The 21,839-nt window shown below is 54.3% G+C and overlaps 1 protein-coding gene across 6 annotated transcripts in view; it reads right to left on the reverse strand.

The window, feature by feature from the left end:
• Positions 1-17,190: 17,190 nt before the first annotated feature.
• Positions 17,191-21,839, reverse strand: part of FAM222A (family with sequence similarity 222 member A) — a 109,709-nt gene continuing 105,060 nt past the window's right edge. For all 6 annotated transcript variants that reach the window (XM_044989553.1, XM_044989552.1, XM_044989549.1 and 3 more), the window contains one exon: positions 17,191-20,225. In XM_044989553.1, coding sequence (XP_044845488.1) covers positions 18,982-20,208 — 1,227 coding nt within the window. In that variant the 5' untranslated portion in view covers positions 20,209-20,225 and the 3' untranslated portion in view covers positions 17,191-18,981. The remainder of the gene's footprint in view (positions 20,226-21,839) is intronic.

Below are 21,839 nucleotides of genomic sequence, written 5' to 3' on the forward strand. Positions count from 1 at the left end.
TCCCTTGTGACAGGAGTTGGAAGCAGGCGTCTGTGTCTGAAAGGCCCAGTGCCACCAGTGTGTCCCCTTGCCGGCAGGCCCTGCAGCAGAAAGGTCAAGGAGAGGATGGGGTAGGAGAAGGGTGAACTCGTATCTTCAGGGGACATTCCTTCAGAGCTTACATGGCTCCTCTCCATCCTGTGGATGAGCAGAGCAGTCCAGCGCCCAGAACTTGGCATGAGCCCTCAGTTCCCTGAAGGAAATATTTGCAAAGGGGCAGCAGAGACTTGAAAGGTTCCTAGTGGGGATGAGTAGAAAGCTCTGGGTTGGTGTGCAAAGCATCAAGCGATCCCTCAATCCCCTAAAGCCTGCAGCAACGTCGTCTCCTGGCAGAGACCTTCCCCACCACAGCCACTTTCAAACAGGGCGAGGCTGAAAACCCCACACATCTTCAAGAGCTACTCGTATTTCTCTTCAGCCCTCTCTTTCACCGCTGTTTCCTCTGAAGCTGGAGTTTTGTGCTCCCAATCCAGCTCTCCTCCTCCTCCCCTTCCAGAAGCCAAACCCTGGGGCTGGCCAGGGGACACTACAGTCACCACCTGCCAGAGAAAGCTGCACAAATCTCATCCTCCCAAAGGAAAAAGCAGCAGCTGCATCACCTGGGAGATTAAAGCTTGTGACAGGCCCAGGATGCAAAGCTCGGGTCTGGGGTCAGAGCCAGGGTTTGGAGGATGGCTGGCTGCAGCAGCAGCATTTAGATTTACATGAATCTGTATCTAGATAGAAATGAAGCTGGGGGGATGGAAAAGGGTTGGTTCATGCCTCTCTCTGCTGAAATTGGATGAAGCCCTAGAGGGGAGACTGGGGAAAATCCAGTACTGGCTGCTGGGGGACAGGGGAATGGGAGCTTTTCTACCCCTAAGCTCTAGGGGAGCTGCCATGCTCCACTCCAGAGGTGGCTGCATTTCAGTGGTGGTTGCTCTATGGAAAGCACCCTGTAATCCTCTGGGATGAATGGTGCTATGCAGATGCAAGATAGCAATATTGTAATCATCCTCCAATCCTGGCCAAAGGGATTCCTCTCTGCAGAGAGGGGAGAAGGACCCCCCTCAAGGAATGAAACGCCGTGACACAGGGACGTAGAATTTAAGGAATCTTTGCGGGAGGTGAAAGTCTGCAGTGAACGCAGCCTGTTCATACAGATAGACCTGCCTTGACGTGGTGCTTGCTGCAGTATCAGGGCTGGCTCAGGAGGATCTCAGATCACTCTGGACTGAAAGTCAATTTTTTTTGGTCTTCTTTCAACCCTCTCTGTGCACAGAGATTATGCAGGGCAGCATGCGACAGAGCCGCTCCGGCCCTCTGCAGCCCGGGGAGCCAGCCGCTCCACCAGGGACCTTACGCAGGGAGGGTCAATGGAAGGTAGGTTGCCAAGCAGAACAGCTGCCCCAGCACAGTTATCACCACCCTTCTATCTCAAAGGTGGGGAAGTGTAATTATCCCTTTTCATAGATGGGGAAACTGAGGCACGGAGACGGTACCTGACTTGTGCAAGGCCACAGAGCGAGGACTAGAACCTAGTGTCAACAGGCTGCATTTAGCTAATGAGGCAGGGAGAACCCCAGGGCCTATCCACGTCCTGCAGGCTGAACAAAACTCCCGTTGTGCTGCCTTTTGTCAGCCAGGAGGGACCCTGCAGAACCCAGCTCTTGACCCACTGTCCCATACGCTGGATTTACCTGCCTAGAGAACAAACAGGAGCCAGTGGCGGGCTGCAGAGTGCCCTGTGGGGCGAGAGGTTCAGGGTTTGCTGAAAGTCAGTCGCCCGCCCTGGGCGAGGGCCACACACAAAGAGTTAACCCTTTGCTTGCTGGAACACAAAGCAGGGCCCCTGAGCACTGCAGCTGTGGCCAGTGCAGTCGAGCCTCGTTCCGACCCCCTTCCCTGCTGGGGTGTAAGCAGGGTGTAGCTTTCCCGCTCGCTCCCCGCCTCCGCCGTCGTCACAAGACCAGACACGTCAGGACAACGCTCACCCAGCACCTTGCCTTAGGAACACTGCTTGCAAGGCTTTCTGTGCTGACTGGGTCGCACCTGGCCTGTGCTTCCTGGCTAGCAGGAAATCACACGAGTGGGTGACGGTCCCTGTGTGCGAGGGTGCGGTGCGGGTGTCCCTCACTCTTCGGAACATGGCAGGGGAACCGGTCTCTGTCGTCCCATGTTGGGTCCCAGTTCCTAGAAGCTCCGTCCAGCAAGGCACTCTGAACCTCCACGCTCTGGCACTTAGCCACCAGCCGTATTGATCATGTCTGCACTGCATGGGCATTCACACAGCACCAACAGCTCACCAGTCCTGCTCCCGGATACATAGGGCTCTGGGGCGGATTCCCTGGGGCCTGCTTTCTCCAAAGTCCTGGTCAGGACACTTCAAGCTGCAATCAGTTTGGAACTGGGTGTCCAAAGTCAGCCCTGGCAAAAGCAGGTGCGACGCCCAGGAAGTCAGCAGGTTCAGCCCAGGCGTACGGACGGGTAGAATCCAGGCTAGGTTCCTTAGCAGAAGTTGTGGATAGTGCCACGCCCGTGTGCTCGTTCACACGACAAAACGCCCTGACCTCAGTCTGTTTATAGTGGAGATCAAACAGACAGAGTATGGCCAGCCCCTTTGCATATGATCCCTGTGGATCATGAAGCAGATGAGATACAGTGTGTATACAGGCTGGTTATTAATGTACAATCTTTGCATAATACTAAAAAAAAACCCTTCACAAGTACCATGAAAATGTGCTAATTATCAGGCCAGTTTTTGATCAGCAAGTTCCCTTCAAATAATTACTGGCTCTTCTTCTTTCACTGCTTTTCCCTCCTTCCCACTCTCTCTCTGTCCCAAATGCCTATCAGAGAGCGCTCAGCATCAAAAAACCATAATCCTGGAAACAAAATTGCTCTAGAAAGTGCCTGCCTAGCATGGACACTGGTAACATCTGGGAATGGGCAGGGACAACAAAGGTGCACTCAGAGCCAGTTCGTAGCGACAGCAGATAAAGCTCGGCCTGTGTCGGACTCAAAGCAACTCCTCCCGCGCTGGGTCTGCCCTCTGAACGCGGAGCAGCTGGTGTCCAGATCGGTGTATGGTGCCGTGTTTCTGAGAGCAGACGCTGATCCCACTTCCTGTAACTGACACCCCTTCTGAGAGCACAGCCAGAGAGACCAAACAGAGCCTGTCTGCTGCTGAGCGGAGGAGATAAGGAGAGCGGGATGGGGCCTGCAGGGCCATTCAGAATGACAGAGCTCTCCAGAGAAGTGACAAAGGAAGCCAACCTTTGCTTTCCCCAGGATCCGCTCCAACGAGGGGCAGGAGCAGACTGCAGAGAGATTCTCTGAGCGCATCTCCCCAGTCTGGCAGGCAGGATCCTGAACAGGTGGGGAGGCTGGAGGCAGGGGCGGCTCTAGGCATTTTGCCGCCCCAAGCACGGCAGGCAGGCTGCTGGGGCCTGGAGCCGCCCCTGGCTGGAGGGCGAAGATCTGTCATCTCCTGTTGGGTTGCAGATTTCCTGGAGGGGCTGGGGAAATGGGAAGCTGAAGAGCTGGAGTGGGTAGTGAGTGGGAGTGAGAGAGCAGCTCCAGGGGCTAACCTCATCCCTTCCCAGTGCGTGCAATGCCAGGGCTCCCTGGGCTCAAACTCCTAGCCTGGGTCGGCGCTAGCCTTCGCCCTCTAAAATCTTCCAGCCTCGGTGCAACTCCACCTGGGGTAGCAACAGCAGACAGGAGCCAGGCGGCCACTGGTGCCCAGAGCAGGTCTCCAGAATACAGTGCTTCCTGGTGCTGGCTACACCAGCGCTCTCCCCGCTGCTACCACCAGTAGGGCTGCACCAGCAGTGGGAGGGGGTGTGAGGGACAACAGGCTGGTGAGACACCTCCCGGGATCCAGGGCCAGCAGCATGCGCTGCCAACCTTTCCTCGCCGCTCTGCGCTGGGCGCGCTAGCACTATGGATGGGCAGGGCATGCCGCTCCCTGCACCGTGTTTTAGCAGGGAGCTGGGAGCCAGGAACCCCTGGGCTCTTCTCCTGGCTCTGACACTGACCCCTCAGCTCCCTGCCGGCTGAATGAAAGATTCTAATGGGCAGCGTCATCTTGCTCTCACCTGCCTTGCGGCCTCATGTTCTTCCTCTAGCGCGCAGGCTTCCAAGGTGAGCTCCAGAAGAGCTCACAGCCCTTCTCCTGCCCACTGGGCAGCTGAGCAGATTGTGAGAAGCCGGTGTGATTAGTTCAGGACAGAATAAAGTAAGCGGTTCTTTGGGAGCCTTCCACGCAGGCATCTCCGAGCCGGACGGCATCGCCTCAGCACAGCCTCTGAGACCAGCGCCCGCTGTTAGCGCCAACAGGAAGAGAGGCAGAGATTTACATACCCGCAAACAAGATCGGACACACTGTGGCCACAAGTGCAGTTTGATTTCATCCTCCTTCTGCCTTGTCAACTTGAAATATGCAAAGTATTTAGAAATGTCACGAAGCTGGAGCTGTCCGTCAGGTAGCGACCAGGTGCCAGGCAACAGCGAGCTAGCGAGGAAGGGAAAGTTTGCGTCTTGGGGAGAAAGGCAGATTCTCCATTGCCGTGCTCTTGGGTAGCCATTTGCATCTGCACAGGTGGAAGTGACAACACAGGCTACAAGGGCACAGATGCATCAGTGATTGCAATTGCAACCTCTCCAGCTGGAAACATTAATCTCCACAGTGTAAGCTGAAGAGCAGGCTCTGTAACTAGAGCTTGCAATGGATCCATACTAGCCTCTGTGGATTGGGTGGAAAGGGGGACACACATTGACCAGCGAGTCACACACAGCTGAGGATACAGGCTCAGAGCGTGTGCACATGTGTGTGCTCACATGCACTTGCGTCAGACCCTGCTGGGCGAGAAAGCCTGCCCAAGAACCATCTAAAGGAGTATTGTTTTGAAGACTCCTGTATTCTTAAGTTGTCTCCTCCCCTGTGTTACTAACAACACCTTTTAGTCTAAAAACTGAACTGTGCTGAGACTGTGCAGCTATTTAACTCCAGCACATACAAAGCAGGGACTGGAATAACTGGCTCCCATCCCCAGTCAAAGACTACACCACGCAATGGAGTTCCCCTGAGATCTGAACTGGGCCACTGGTGCTGCAGTCTGGAACACAGGTCTTTCCACGCACAGGGGATTTCCACTCTCAGAGGGAGGAAGCCTCATTCTCTTCATGTTTGGCCTTAGAGATCCACGATCAAATGAAAGCCTAATGAGAACTTCTCCGCAGCCAGAAAGGGCTTTAGCACCCATGTATGCCAATAAATCACATTGCGATCGCTACGACCTGTCATTCATGCAAATCCTGCGTGCACCACTGAGATGCTGCGCTCCAGCTGGACATTGGTGAGGAATGAGACCATCAGGCAATTTGCAACAGCCACGGTTCTGCAGCAAAGCCTGGTCTTGCACCTGCCCAGGCTGCGTAGGAGACGGGATACCAGCTGGAATAGATCATCCCTAGCTCCACTGGCCTCAATAGGGCAAAATCCTGAGGTGCTGCACACTGCTCATGGAGTCCAGATCCCCAGCTGGTGTCAATCAGTCGTAGCTTTACTGGAGGCAATGGGGTTACACTGATTCACACCAGTGGAGGCTCTAGCCCTATTGACGTGAGGGGCTGGACCGAGCGCCCTGCAGACCGAGGGCAGATAGTCTGGACACCTGCAGGGCAAACGTCCTCTTCCTGCTCCGTCAATGTGTCTTGATCCTGGAGTGAGAGCGAGGGGAGCTCCGTCTCCATGACCCTGCTGCTGAGCCAGGGAAGCAGCTAGGCCAATTCGTGCTGACTGCAGTGATGCTTCCTGTTACGAGGACACCAGTTGTGTTGGACACTGGAATGAGTCCTAACAAACTCGTTTCCTGGTGGCCACCAAATAGCCGACAAGGGACAGCAGCAGCTTTTGATCTCTTACTGACCCGAGTCCGGTTCAAAGCAGTCCCCTAGACGGGCAGGTCGCATGGCTGACTCCCCCTTAACTCAGCCAGAGTCCCGCTAGCAGCGTGGAGCGCTCGGTTCGCCATGGACTTGCGTTGCCAGGAGAATTTTCATAAGAGAAGTTGCCCAGATCAGCTGAAGGTTCCACTGTTATGGCCTTGGTTCCCTTCACCGGTGCAGTGCCTGGCGCCTCCACTTCCCTTTAATGTAACGGTGGCTGGATCTCTCTGTGCGCTCGCTGCTCTAACCCCCAGGAAGGGCAGTGGCTGCTCCCCGTCAGCTGCTGCAGTTTAATACGGCTCATGAACGGCCGGGGCGGCAGGAGAGGAGCAGAACTCCAGGGAGAAAAGAAAAAGCGCCGGGCAGTGCCAAGGCCAGGTCCGAGCAGGCCAACATTTCTTCTCATCCTGCAGGCAAACAAGGGCAAGGAGACCTGGGGCGACAACCGCATCCTCCAGCCAGCGCAGCAAGCTGGCAGCACCCGGCTTTCCCGCCTCACAAGCTGCTCCCCTGACAGGCCTTAGGAGCCAGCATCTCATGGTGCTTTACCAGCCTTCAATGCCAGTGGAGATTTGCCTTCTGGGGAGGCCTGTGAATGTACCTGGAGCCTCCTGGGGGGCTGGGGAGGGGAGGCCCAAGCGGGAGGGAAAGGAGACTCGCTGGCTGGGTGGTCGTCGCAGGAGTGTCACAGGCGGGGCAGTGGAAGGCTAATCCCGGAATGAAGGGTGGTGTGAAGGAACGGGCCCGGCTGGCAGAGCCAGGGCCTTGGTAACCCTGCTTGCTCCCTGTTCGGGTCCAGCGCCAAGTTGCCCGACGGTAATCTGGAGGGGTCAGAGCGCAGCGAGGGAATTCAGGCTGTCCTCCATCACGCGCTTTCCAAGCCTGGCCGGTGAGCCCCTAGCGGGCCCATCTCCATAGCACTGGGACACTGCACTCGGGCACGGCTCCCCAGGCCTGACTCAGCCTCTCCTCTGCTAGCATTTCCACAGGCTGCTGCCCATCTCATGCAGCTGGCACTTGGCATCTCGGGAAGGGGCCGTGGCAGCCCTTATCAAACGGCTCGTTACAAACCGAGACCGCATAATGAAGCAGTATGTGAGCCCAGCGAGCCTGGGGGACTCCTCCCTGGGGGCTGATCCCAGGCCCACAGTCAACGGGGGCCTTTCCGCCGGGCCACGGCTCAGGCCCTTGGACACTAAGATCTTGCCCTGAGTTCAGCCCGTGGCTGGTCACTGAGCTTGCCTGCGGTGGGCCCCCGGCGCGCCGGGGGAGGTGCTGAAATGGTTTCGCTCTTTCAAAGAAAGCACCACTGGGCCCAAGCTCTGGAATCCCAGTGCCTGGCCTCACCTGGTCGTGTGATCTAACGGGACGGCACACGCTGGACTGAGTCCCACTTTCTTTTTTTTAACCAAATCAGAAAGGTCAGAAGTTTTCAATAGCCCCCTCCGGGCTGGTGACTCCAGAGCCCAGCGCTGGCCTGGGAGAACCAAGTAACAGGGACTATAAATACAGGTGAAGTAACCCAGTGTAGCTTCCCCCTCCCTGCTCTACTCCACCCAGCCTAGCTGCCTCCCCAAGCTGTGCACAGCATTACTCTGCCGCCATTACACCATCGAATGCCAGGCCCCCCTGTACACACCTGCACACTTACCTTCCTGCAGCAATTCTGCCCTTGCCCCCACCTTTCCTCAGAGTCTTCTGTCGGACGTGGAGAGGCACCGAATCACAGAGTCTCAGCAATACTGTTGTTCCCTCCGCATCCATTCCTCCATCTTCTCGCGTCTCCTCTGCCAGGGCGCGGGAGTCCAAACGAAGCAGAGAAACAGCCTCCTCTCCAGACTTTCTTCCAAATCCATCTCTTGGCTTTGCCAATGAGCAGATGAGCCCTGACTGCAGCCTATCCCCCGCTCCTGGGGAGCAGAGTATTTGAGACGCAATGTGCAGGTGTGGGGAGATCTCTATGCAATACCCACTGGTAATGGGAGCAGAGGTTAGCGCCTGTGCTCTTTGTTCAGTGCTCACTCCTCTCTCTGGGTCCTGGGAGCCCATCACCATGCTATCTGAACACTCACAGTATTGTCTCAAATTCAGCAGCTTGGACCTTCTCGTTCATATTGTCCTGCAGGCAAAGCCAAGGGAATTTTCGTAAGAGAAATTAACTCCAGGTTTTAGCACCGGTGGGATATAAATTTTCACCTCTGGTAGGTCTTGCCCAATCGGCGGCCAAGATTGTCTCCTTGCTGGCTCTGTGCTGCGGGCTGCTCACATCTCTAAACTTCAATTGATGTGTCTCACTGAGCTCTGACCAGGTCGGATCCTTCCCAGAGGTCAGCGTGCACTGCCTGGCCATCCTGAATCACTGATAATCACGCACTTGATAAAACATCCCTCATTTGGACAAACTCACAGAAGCTGCCAGATTGCAGCAATGGTCTTAGATTTATCTGGGCACAGGGTGCACTATCAGAACTTTTCTTCATCTAAGTCATCAGGATTGCTAGAAGTTGGGAAGGCTCTGGTTTCTTAAGTCACTCTCTGCGGGATGAAATATAGGCCCGGCTTGATTTATGGGGTTAGTGGACAGCTTTATCATACATGGATCACCAATTTGCCTCTTTCAATAGTATTCATTACTCCCACGTCCACCTCTCCCTGGTATGTCCTTCAGAAACGAGACCCAAGAAAAGGAAAGAGGCAACCAGGGTCAGATGCTGTTCTTATGAGATTAACAGTAAATCAGGTGTCACCTGGCAATAATATTTCAGGGGACTTGTAGAAAATTGTTTTCTGTCCATTCCAGCCATGCCTGGGAGATCAGGCAGCCTAAAGCTTGCTGGGCAGGGTACAAAGCCAGATCGCTCATTTCAGGTTTGATAAGAATGTGTGTAACTTTTTGGCAGATGTTGCGTGACCTCTATTACTAATCTACAACAGTGAGATTCTCCTTTGGCGCTCACGGCGTGGCATATTTACTTGTTTAAACGCAGGGACCTAATCCAGTGGTTTGAGCAGGGAAGAACTAGGAGCAGGACTCTGGGGTCTGAGGCTTACTTGGGGGGGTGTAAATGCTAGTGGGCATCACTGAGTTGGGGACTAACTGCCCCACATGGCCTCTCCTGGCAAGCACAAAACGTTCTCGACAGGAAAAGGGTCCATGTTAACTGCATGCTTCGCAAGCACAAGCCACCCACCATGTGGTGTGTTGGGGCAGGGAGCTGGTTCCAGAGAAGCCTGGATCTCCAATGCACAGTTGCATTATTTGCAGAATGCAAATCTCTCTCTCTCTCTTTTTTTTGGGTTAAAATCTGAATCACTCTCTGGGAGCCGGGGACACTTGGTTTCATGACAGTCTATTTACTGAACAGCCCAGGAGGCCAAAAGAGGTGTGAGGACACCTGTGTGTGCTGCATTGCGTGAAAACCATTTCCCCTCCCCCCACCCCAATGTGTCTCTCATAATTCATCAAGAGGAAAATGAAGCATCCAGAATGAAACCAAAACCTCTCTCATTATAGTGTGTGCTCCTTACTTCACTGAGCGGGCCAGTCAGTCCCTTTAGCAGAGGGAAGGTGAGATTTGCTCACTCTAGTGTGTGGTAAATCCTGGCCCAGGCTGTACTGTACACCCTTAGGTTTCAATCTGTCCCTAGGCTGAGAGATTCCCATTTCCCTCTCCGTAGGAAGCGACATGCTTGGAACGCTAAGCCATGCTCATTTCAGCATTGTTCTAGTGACGTGGCTCAGGCAGAAGGATAAAAGCAATATGCCCTGAAAGTAGAGTGATCGCTCCACTGTGCTAACAGTATCCGGCAGGGCACACAAACGGGATTGCCGTGGAAACCCAGGTCACCAGGGTGGGAGACATTCAGCTCCAAGACAACAACCCTATTCCAGCAGCCAGAGCTCGCTCTCTATCTCACACACACAACAGAACAGCCACAATATTTCCAGATTCCCTTTCGAAGGCACGAATGTGCTGCATCGTCACATTTCTTTTAACGCGGCATCTTTTTAATAACAAAGATCTAAGCAAAGATTTTCCTCCAGACAATTTAATTTTAACGTGCCAGGCAGGCAATTTCGTTTCCTTTCCCCCTCCCTTTCCCAAAGTAGCATTAACCTCTGTGTCCCAATTTCTCTTTGTTCCCTTGATTGGCTGTCATGCCAGTTACACTGCATATGACTGAGAGCTCCCCTCCTAGCATGCAATAAATATCAGGAGAAACATGTTGTTTGCAGTTATGGTAAGGGAACAAATAAGACAAATGTCCCTGTTTTACCATTCTGGAAGGAACGCTCTCCAATCCCTTTAGGCAACGGGGTGACAGCAGAGTGCCTGCAAAAGGAGCAGACAAGGCCCCTCTTTATCGTTTGACTAACTCCCTGCACTGCTGGAAACCTGGCATTAGTGCCTGAGGTCAGGAAATTGTTCTGTGTTTGTACACAGTGCCTAGCAAGCCGGGGTCCTGATCCATGACTGGGGCAGCAAGATACTTCGGTACTATAAGGAAACTGACCAGTCCAAGGGGAAATGCAATCAAATAGCATCAATTGTGCAAAGGGTTAACAACACAGGCAAAGAACATTTCTCTCTGTATGGTTCCAATTTCACTGCTTCCCTTTGAGGGTTTTAACTGGGGAACTTTGGAGTGAAATGTCTAGAAATGCTCTGATGGAAAGCTCTCCGGAAAGGCGGAGTGTCAAAGGGACACAGGTGCTAGAACTCAGAACAGCCTCCTGTCTCGGTGAAAGGAAGGAGACAGATGCAAAGATGCAGACTCGGCCTTGGCTACACTTGCACTTATGTTGGCAAAACATAGGTCACTTAGGAGGGTGGTTTTTTCATACTTCTGAGCGACAAAAGTTTTGCCGGCACAAGTGCTTATGTGCACAGCGCTACGTCGGCGGGAGACGCTCTCCCACCGCTCGGGGAGCTGGTTTTATTAAGTTGACAGCAGAGCTGTCTCCCGTTGGCACAACGCAGCTACCCGAGCGCTCTTACAGTGGCACCACTTGGTCGACACAGCAGTGCTGCTGGAAGCTCGTAAGTGTAGACATGGCCTGAGAGATGGGGTCGATTTATTATTTTTATTTGTTCCAAGTCCAACAATTATGAAAGACTAAATTAAAGAGCTACACAAAATCGAGATTGACAACACACAAAGGTTTGCTCTGCTTCAGACCCATTTATAACAGCAGCAGCAGCAGCAGCGATGCCCATTTTCAGACTCCGAGGTAAGAGCAGTCGAAGGGGAAGAAGGAACTGTAGGAAGGTTTGAGAAGAATTAGTCCAAAGGCTGAAGCAATTTCAGTGAAAACAAATAATCAGGCTCTGGAGTTCTTGGAGCTTCCTTAAAAACAACCCAAGCCCAACCCCCACAATAAGGCAGGAAACAGACTTTTAAAAACAAACACAAAGTGGGAAATTAATGCAAATGAGTGGATTTATCTCAGCACTAAATCTGTGTGCTGTGCTCATCACTGGAACCTGGATCCAGCAAGATATGGAATAGAGCCTAATGACTGAGCTCCACCAGGATAAGCGATGTCATGGGTCCTAGTGTAGGCAGGCTGCAGCCACCGTTTTAAGCGCTGGATTGGTTAGGTTAGACCTGCTTGAGGGAGAGGAAGAGGACACACGAGCAGCCTGTCTAAGCTACAGCTCCTGGAGTCACTAACGCAGGTGAACTGGTGTTAGAAACAGCAGGAGACTTCTTGCAAAATGTCCCTAGCACAGAGAAGGCTGAATTGATTCCGTTACAGGATTGGGTCTCACAGCAGCAGCATTTCTGCTATGATCACGTTGCAGCTACCCCCACTAGCTTCTGTTAGACTAATTCAATTACCTGGCCCACTACCCAAAGAGAAAGCGAGCAAGAGCGAGCACGTGACACTGGCCTCGAGGGCTATTAACATTCGACATGGCACAAAGAGCCATATTCTTAAAAGGCTCATGCAATTTTTAAATTTCATTTGACTGAACTGAAACTGATCAGCTTTCTTACATCCCTGCTGCACTCACCAATCACCAGGAACTCACCCACCCCGGATCTAACTCTGCTGGAGTGTTTCAGTAGGGAGGGTGCGTTTGCTGGTTTCTGAGCGTGTGAATTCCAATTCGTCAGTGGATGGAATCAAACGCAGATAGGTTTCCTTGAGACAAACCAGCAAAGCAGAACTGTGGTGCAATATCACTCTCCACGTGTTCTGAATAAATCAATACTGGACTGGAACACAAACTCGTTATTCTCAGCGGTTTTGCTTTCCATCCAGCTCTGATGATTGTGTTACAGAAATGCATTTATCATCTATGTATGTTTCATACATAGATCACATTTGCCGCTGATCATGTAACCCTGAGAGGCAAAATCTAGATCAACTTTCTCAAACACTGGGAGGCTGCAAACCCTGTCAATGCTGACATACCTGTGTAACTTTACTCACGTGAGTAGTTCTGCTGATTTCCTTTGCCGGAGGATTGGGCAGGGATGAAAAATCGTGTTGTGCCCCCCTCACCTCTGTTAGCCAGAAGCTGGGAATGGGAGACAGGGGATGGATCACTCGATGATTGCTTGTTCTGTTCATTCCCTCTGGGGCACCTGGCATTAGCCACTGTGGGAAGACAGGATACCGGGCTAGATGGACCTTTGGTCTGACCCAGTATGGCCGTTCTTACGTACAGCCGGTACAGAACTGGGGCCAGGGAGATCAGAGAACGCCAGAGGGCCGAGGACAGGAGGGTGGCTGGCTTATGTGGCAGGCGTGTGAGAAGCTGCTTTGCAGCCCAGTGTGTTCCCCGAGCGCAGCGGGAGGAAAGCGTTTTGCCAGTCAAAATCAGCAGCTGGAAGCCGACAGGAAGAAGCCGATCCCCTGATGCCCCTCAGCAGCGCTGGAGAGAGGAACGAATCCGGCCTGCTGCCTCCGCCCCTCTTGAGGATTAGCCGCTCTCCAAGACGCCCTTGAAATGCGGATATCAAGACAAGAATGGGCAGCCCTGGGAGAGCGGCTGGCTGGTGCTGCGGGCAGGGACACACAAGGCCCTGGGGGCGCTACTCAAAACAACCAGAGGCCTCGCTAAGCCAGGGACACCTGGGATGCCTTCTTGGGTGCTTCCTGGTTCGACGGGAGCTGCCCCCAGCCCATGAGAGGAAGCTGGCGGTTACCGGAGGCCAGACATTTCCATGGACATTGCCCTCAGGAGGCTTCGGCAGGTCTCCTGCTCTCAGTCTGTCCCAGGTGGCCGCTGGCTGGGGCGGGATGTAGATGGAGGGGAGTGGAGCCGGAGCAGCGAAGCCTCCAAAGCACAGGGTGCAAACGGCGATTGGAGGGACCTGCAGAGAGAGGCTGCTGTGTCTGACAAGCAGGTCATGCTGCACGCATGGCTCCGGTTTCCAGGCCTAACAGAGACAGGCCATCAAACCTCACTGCAAACAGCCCTGGAATCTGGGGGGAAGCTTCAACCCCCGACTCGCGTAGCTATTGAAGGGCGGCTGCATTCGATGCTCTCAAGAGCACTAGGACCAGGCTGAGCACTGCAATCGTCCACTCGTTGCTGGTGATTGCATCTGTGGTTGGGCAGAGGTGATTTAAACTCCTGCGCGGCTCCTTGCTGCTGCTCTCCTCCCAGCTGCTTTCGAGGAACCTGCTAGGCCAGGGGGTTTTAGAAGCAGCTTTCCACCAGCAGAGGGAATCAAACCGTGTGTCCCGAGACTCCCTCCTCCCTGCCGCATGCGCCAGGGAGAAACAAATGGAGGCAGCTTGGCAAAACGCAAACGGAGGCTCAGGCAAGAACTATTTCCCCCTAGATCAAGCAAAGGCAGCGCCGGGGTCAGCGCTGGAGTCACAAGGGCTGAGCTCACGGCCCTGGAAATTATCTCAGGCTCTGCGATGAAAACACAGCTCTCCCCCCCTGCCCAACTGAACTGTATCCTCAAATACACAGCAGTCCTGTGTGCTAAGCCCTCTCTCCGCTAGGCCAAATCTCATTTGGTTAACAAAACAGCAGTAACGAGATGTGAAATATGGAACCAACCCATATTTTTCCAGGATTTCCTCTGTGTATTGTGCAGAATTACAAACAAATCCTTCCTAGGCCTCCGTGCTGAATTTTTGCCCTTGAATGGGAGCCGGGCTCAATGCATAAACATCCAACCATTCGGCACAATCAGCATTTTTATTAGGCTATTTCTTTCCCATTATTGGGCGACAGGAAGAACAAAGCCGCCTCTTTCCGCGGGGCTGAGCACCGCAGGGCGAGCAAGTGAAAACAAAATTCCTTTCAGATTTGTGCTCAAATGCCATCCTCAAGTGAACACGCACAGCCGTCCAAGGCCGCCTCTCTGTTTGTTTAAGCATTAAAGCCTTTTTGCTAGGCCGTAGGCTCGGCTAACGGAACACCATATGTCGCAGTGTCTCCCCAGCTCAGGGAGACAAGGGGCTGAGTGATAGCAGCACGGAGTGGAAATCTATTTGGAATTTAATACTATTATCCTAATGCAAGCGGCTCATTGTTTGGGCCAGGAATCTGCTGCTGCTGCCAGAGCTGAGGGTCACCGTAGGTGGAACCGAGTAGCGGGAGCTGAGTGGAGTTAGCAGAGACGGTGGATTCACATATGGAGTGGAGCCTGCCTTCCTTTCACACAAACAAAGCCCCTTGCCCCGCTCCAGAGCATTTACCCAACACAGTCCCCTAAAGAGGGGAGAACATTCGCCTGAGAGATGTGAGGGGAAAACTGGGGGGGCTTTGCCTGGAAAAGGGGAGGAAAACCGCAGGGCTGATTTCTCAACTGGGGCAGTTTGTATACAGTGCACCTCAAGCACCGGACTGCTCCAGGGCAGGGTGGAGAGCCCACCTGGCATGCTGGGCAGGACAGATTATAGCCTCCAGAGCCTTGCCAGTGGCCAGTTCTCCCACGGAGCCAGTTGAGGTCTGCAGGGCAAGCGAGGATTGCCCCAGCCCAGCTGCCTCTGCAGCTAGATGCCATGCAGGGGCCTTGAAGGGAACCCCGGGGAGATTTCCATTTCACACTAGCCCAGACAGCTGTTCCCCGCCCCCCTGGCCATTCCCCCAATTAACCACATGCCAGGAGCCAGGCAGGGGCCTGCAAAACCTCACTGCTCAGGCTGTGTTCAGCGAAACACGCCTTTGCCAAACCCGTCCCCGCCCCATCAGCTCCAACCACCCAGGCACGCTGCTGGGGAAGCCAAAGGCAGCTTCAGCCAAAGAACTTGCCCATGAAATCCAAGCCTCCGGGAGAGCGATTTCTTTTTGATAGACCTTAGTCCAGGTTGTGCTCCCTCCCTCCCCTGTAGCTTGGGCTGTCCAGCGCCGCCCTCCCTTCCACGTGGCCCCCGTAAGCTGGGCTCAGAGAGCGCCACCTTTCAGCAGCTTGCTAGGCGCACGTGCTTTGCAAGAGAGACAGGTGTCTGGCAGCCAGCGGTGGTAAAACCTTAAGTACAATGTATGTACGTGGGGGTGTGTGTATCCTGGTTTTGTTTAATCCGCTGGTTTGGGTGAGACACAGATGCTGCAGCCCAGGCTGGATTAATGGCTCACTAGCATTAGACATTTATTTATAGACATTTCTTTGGTGCCCAAGCGCCCTAAAAAATCTGAGCGACTGACATGGAAAAGACCTGTTGGACTATCGCCTCCACACCTGTGAAAGGGTCCCTTTGTGGGACAGCCCAGAGCAAATACGTCCGAAGGACAAGCCTCAGCGGGCACTGTTCTTCAGAAACAGAGTCCCATCCTGGTGCCTGGGCAGCACCAAGGACAAACTCTCTTAATCCGGCTCTGCCCCATAGCTGAAAAAAACCAGCCCCCAGCCAATTCAGCTCCTCCAGCTAAGCCTGCCACCCCCCAATTGAGACGCAGGCGGCTCTGACACCAGGCCCTGGCGTCGCACTATATATCCTGGCACCTCCTTGCCCCTCTCTTTGTTTCTCTTTGCCTTTTCTTCTCAAAGCTGCAGTTCCCAGCACCACCATCCTGGCTTTGACAGCTTTTATGTCTAGGTTCCAGGGGAATCACTAGGGCAAGTCGAAATGATTGATCGTTATCCAGGTGGCACTGCATCTGATCTGGAATCCTGCAGGGGGACGGCGGTTATGAACAAGATACATCTTGGCCTGAAAATTCCAATAAAGAAAATCGAGAGCGAGCGCCTGCTCTGCTTAAAGCTGGGGGGAGTGGATGGCAGGAGCAGGTGCCTTCCCTCCTTCAGGGGCACCGACGTGCACAGAGGGAGGGATTGACTCTGCTGACCCAACAGGAGAATTGGCCCTAAGCGTTCAGTGGCCCAGGGGCCTGTCCTCCTAAGTTCTTGCACTGTGTAAAACCCTGTCAGTAATGCACATGGTGCCCTGGGAGAGGGGTGTAAATTAAAGACATAGTCCGATCACTCGCTGGCACTGGGAGGGGAAGCAGGTCACCAAACAGACAATGCGCCAGAGGGACTATTCGGACCTGGGAGCTGACATCCCCACAGTCCCAGCCAATTGTCCTAACTTTGGAAACAGGGCCGGCTCCAGACCCCAGAGTGCCAAGCGCGCGCTTGGGGCGGCTTCCCGCGGGAGGGCGGCAGGTGGCTCCGGTGGACCTCCCGCAGACGTGCCTGCGGAGGGTCCGCCGGTCCCGCGGCTTCGGTGGACTTCCCGCAGGCGTGCCTGCGGGAGGTCCACCGGAGCCGCAGGACCGGCGACCGCCAGAGCGCCCCCCGCGGCGTGCCGCCCTGCTTGGGGCAGCGCAAATCCTAGAGCCGCCCCTGTTTGGAAAGACCCAGGCTCAGCAGGACTCCTTAGGCGCGTGAGGCCAGTCAGCACAGGCCTAACCAAGCAATGTTATCAGCTGGTTAGGTCACAGCTGGGCAGTAACCAGACCCAATGTAACTGTCCGGCCAAGGTAATATTCAGTAAAAGGCTAGTTCCACGCCGCCCATGACCCGCCCTGCTGGCTGCAGACTGTTCTCCTGCCACCTCCCCCAAGAGTCAGGAAATTGCTTCTCTTACTTGCCTCGAGTGCCAAAATCCTGAGCATGCAGTGGGGTGGGCGCCTGGGAACCTTTGTTGACGCTCTCCGCCGTCGCCATTCCTGTCCCCCACCCCTGCAGAGGGGCTGAAATGATCCAGGAGAGGCCGCAGCCAGCAAACAAAATCCAGAGCACACAGCCGATGATATCCTGGTTTTACTTTGGGAAAACAACATTCGGACACACAGCTTGTGGGTTTTGTTTTGTTTTTTTTCCGTTTTCTCTCATTTTTAAAACAATATAGTGCAGACAGCACTTCTCACAGTAGAATATAATGGTCAATTTTAGTATAAAAAAACATTCTCAGAGATTTCTAAATGCACTTAGTGCTTGAACAGGCCTTTTAAGGATACAGTACCTCTTTTCTGAGCACAATCACATTGGGTTTCGTTGGGGTGGTTTTTTTTCCTTTAAACATCAAAAAACTTTGTATTTTCTGTAATGTAGAACTGCTTTTTTTAAATGAATAAATCTATTAAACACATAATTACACATACTGAATAACAGACCATAATGAACATTTCTGAACTGTTTAAAAAAGAAAATAAAGTATGCAAATTACAACCTGGTATAATGGGTAGATGCATTTAAATGTGATTCTACTTCTCTTCACCTGCAAGTTGCCTCTACAACAGAACAAAGGTATAATTGACAGTAAAGAAAAAAAACAACCTTGGAAATCTTAGAATTCAGAATGTTCCTGTGATGGGACCTGGGTAGAGGGTGGGGGTGGGGGTGGGGGAGGGGAGACAGACCACTCCTCTGAGCAGACTTCCCAGAGCCTGGAGACACCATAACGGCCCCCATTCATCTCCTGATAATAAAAAAGAAATTGCTTGCCAGGTGCTCAGCTAGATTTACGTTTGTGCCCAGCCAGATTAGCGAATGATCAGCTGGTTTGAGAGCCACGGAGAGAGATCACAAGCTCTTTGATTTGGAATGGGGTGAGGGTGGGTTTGTTCGGCGGATGTGGGTTCTTTTACAAATTAGAACAGGGGCCCTGCCTCAGATCTGTCTGAGGTAAGTCAGACTCTCTCTTTACCACGGGGGGCTGGGGAACCGCTTGGAAAACTGCAAGAACAATGAGGAGGGTAAAATATCCTTAACTTTGTGCCCTTTTTGCTCACCCAGGTCCCTGGCTCCTTAGCTTACTGTGAATCTCCCCCCACCGTGTGGGCAACTGGGCAATGAAACCTTTTCACTGAGAAAGCATCAAAAACGTATGGTTTAATGAAAGTAACAGACTAGGCCCAAGCAATGGGGGCGGGCGGGGGAGGGAGCGGAGGAAGAGACTCTGTAGCAGCCAACACGTAAATGTACAGTATATTTAACTAAAAAAAAAATCTGTTCAAGTTTTCAAGTGTTTTTCTTTTTCTTAAATAGCCTCCAGACTGTCCCCAATTATTAGCTTTACTCAAAGCAGTGCAAGTTATGGACTTCAACTAGAAATTAGGCATTAGCTCTTTCTGGTCCTGACCAAGCTGCAATGGCATGGAATTATCGGGGGGTTGGAGCTCTTCTTTTACTTAAAACTCTCCTGGGGACTCAGCGCAGGAGAGAATTGGGGGTTCTCCCACATGCAGATCCGCCCGGCACACGCACACAGACATGCACTCACACACGTGCATGCGCACACACCCACACACGCGCACACACCCACACGCACCGAGCGAAACCTTCTCTCCCTGGATAGCAGCAACTTGTAGCGATTTCCTGTTCACATTCGTGGAAATGAAACTACCCTTTCAGAGCTCTAGAAACAAGCATTCCTTCGTCCGTGGCTTCCAGCGGGTTTCAGGTGTATCCAGTTCAATGACCCCAATCAATTCCAGCGTCTTTGGGGCCCCCCAGCCCCTTTCATTAACCAACCCCCCCCCCAGCCCTCGCTTTGTTTGGCCACAGACCCTGGCGGTGCCGGAGAGGAGAACGGATGCCAGTCAAGTTCCCACCATGGCCCTTTGTTTGGAAAGCAGCATCAGGCTCTTATCTGTAGACGGGCAGGCGAATGTGGGCGTGTTGATGGTCCAAGAGTCTTGGCACAGACACTGTCTCGTAGCCCTTGCCCAGCATCTGCTCTTTGATGCATGGCGGGTGGATGTCGTTGATGAGATACTCCAGCGACTGGAGGCTGCTGCTGAGGATGGAGGTATTGCAGAGCGTTTTGCTGGACAGGCCGTCGGAGGGGGGCACGCCGAGCTCGCGGTGCCCATTGGCGAGCTCCTGAGGGTTGTAACAGTCGCTGTTGGGGGTGACCAAGATGCTGTTCCAAGGGGGGGCTAGATACTGGCCCACTGAGAAGTTGCCGTGCATGGCCACGCAGTTCAAAGGGGAGGAGCTCACCTTCTCCACCGCACCCGTCAGGGTGTAGGGGCGCGAGACCCCCGCACACGTCTCTGGGGACTTGCTGACGGCGCCCCCCCCTCCGCTGCCCCCGCTGTACATTCGGAGCTGCTGCTGTTTCTGCTGCCAGAGAAGGTAATCCATGCCATCCGGGTAGATGCCGGCCTTGGGGCCGACGGTCATGGCCGGGTTGGAGCTTATGGCGAGTTCGGCCCCTTTGCGGCAGTCGGGCAGGATGGCACCGGCATAGGCCACGGCAGCACCCGCCGTCGCCATGGTAGCGAAGCCACTGGCCGTGCCGTGCTTGGCTGGGCTGGGGTTGGTCACCACCACCCCCTGGCAGGCCTGCTGGGAGCCCTGGGCCTGGCACTGCTGATTGATCTGGTAGATGATGCTCTGGATAGAGGGTAAGTTGGACTGCTGCAGGGTCAGGCTCCGGCCTGCGAGTGGGATGACGGACGTAGCTACGGTCACGTTTGGGGGGACCGGTGCCTCGAGCTGCTTCTGACTATTGTGATAATTCAAGTGCCCGGCGCACGAGGGGCCTGGCGCTAAAGTGCTTGACACTGGGTAGGGGGCAATGGCCACCTGGGCTGGAGACATCTTAGTCCGCTTGCCCTCCGAGTTCTTCACGATGCTTTTGCTCGAGGCCTTTACGACGGCCAGGAGGCCCTGGTAGCCGCTGGAATGCACGGGGTAGGGGCTGTAGCGCTGCCCTGTCGTGTCGTACCCATTGACCGTCCGGTTAAGGTGCTTGTGCTGGGGGACCCTGATGTTGGTGGGAAAGATCTTGATGGTTAGGGGGTTGTTGGCGACTTTCTGTGCATAGGCGTCCAGTTCGGCTGGGCTGGGGTAGCGTGGGGAATGCATGGAGGCCGCCGTTTCACCTACGAGACACAAACAAGGGCAGAGCATTAGACTCGGCCAGGAACGGCACTAAACCACACGTGCTGAGAGGCACCAGCACAAGGCACTGGCAGCTGGAACTCCTGGGTTCCATTCCCAGCTCAGGGACACGGCTGGAGCCAGGGACCAGACTTATCCTACTCCTACTGTTGGCTCCCTGGGCAAGTCACTTTCCCCACCAGTGAGCCCCCTGTGAAACGAGGACCTACCGCCGGGTCTCCCAGAGGCTGCGAGGTGCCTCGTTAATTGCTGTTTGGAAAACGGTTTGGGTGCCAGAGAACACGTAGATGTACTTACAAGGGAACCCTTCATTTCAGCATCCTGCTGTTAAACATACCGACACTGACGGGGCTCATTCTGCCATCGGTACCCATGGGAAAACGCCATGCCAGCCTCCTACGGGCACAACCCTTGGCAATGCGTCCAGCTAGCCTCCTCCCCACATCCAGTAAGTGTCGGCTGCTGGCACCAGCTGGACCATCCAGCCCCCTGCAGTTACTCCCCATCATGTCAACAAGTGCGGCTGGAGAGCAGCCACCCATCCCGTTTACCATGCTCCCAGTGCACGGGCGAGCGGCATGGCCCAGCACTGCCGCCTGCTCCCTGCGGAGCACGTTACGAGAAGCACGGCTCCAGAGGAGCTGCCAGAGCGTGCCCAGCCTCTGCACCAGGACGGGCAGCCACCAGGCTCGTGTTCAGGGCTCTGGAGTTTGACCGCGCCACCGCCGCCGCTGCAGCAGGAACCGCTTACTCTGAACGGTCAGGAACGGGGGGTGCAGAATAATTTCCAGGGCACCCAAACCGTCCAAGCTGCTAGTGGGAGCATCAGCACTGAGCCCAGGGCACCTCAGAGAGAGCCCTCACCCCTCCAGATGCGCACCCCCCCCGCCACATGGCACGTGCGCACACACACGCACATCCCCCCCTCCCTGCAATGTGCGTGCGCATACATACACCCGGCCACTTGCACACACACACACAACCCCCCCAACACATGGGCGGGCACGCACACACACACACCGCCACATGGGCGGGCACGCACACACACACACACCCACCCACACCCACATGGGCGGGCACGCCCACACATCTGCCACCTTCACTCACCCGGCCACATTCACACACACAACCGCCCCCTCTCCCAACATGTGCACACACACCTCACCACCTTCACACACCTCACCACATGCACACACACAACCCCCCTGCCACATGCATGCACACACCATCACATACACACCCCCACCATGTGGGTGGACACACACAAAAACTGCCCACAACGTGTGCGCGCACACACCCACTGCCACATGGGCGCATGCACGGACCCTGCCACATTCTCACATCTCACCACATGCACACACACACACACACCCCTCCCCTGCAACGTATGCACACACACACACTGCTACACAGGCACATGCACCCCCCCCCCCGCAACATGCACGACACCCCCCCCACATACCCATCCACAGCCCCCCTGCAATGTCCGTGCACACCCACACACCAGATGCGCACCCCTGCCACATAGGTGCACACCCACACAAACTCCCTCCGTAACGTGCGCGCGCACACACACACACACACACACAACCTGC

Source organism: Mauremys mutica, chromosome 16 (assembly GCF_020497125.1).
Source record: "Mauremys mutica isolate MM-2020 ecotype Southern chromosome 16, ASM2049712v1, whole genome shotgun sequence".
Classification (NCBI taxonomy): domain Eukaryota; kingdom Metazoa; phylum Chordata; order Testudines; family Geoemydidae; genus Mauremys; species Mauremys mutica.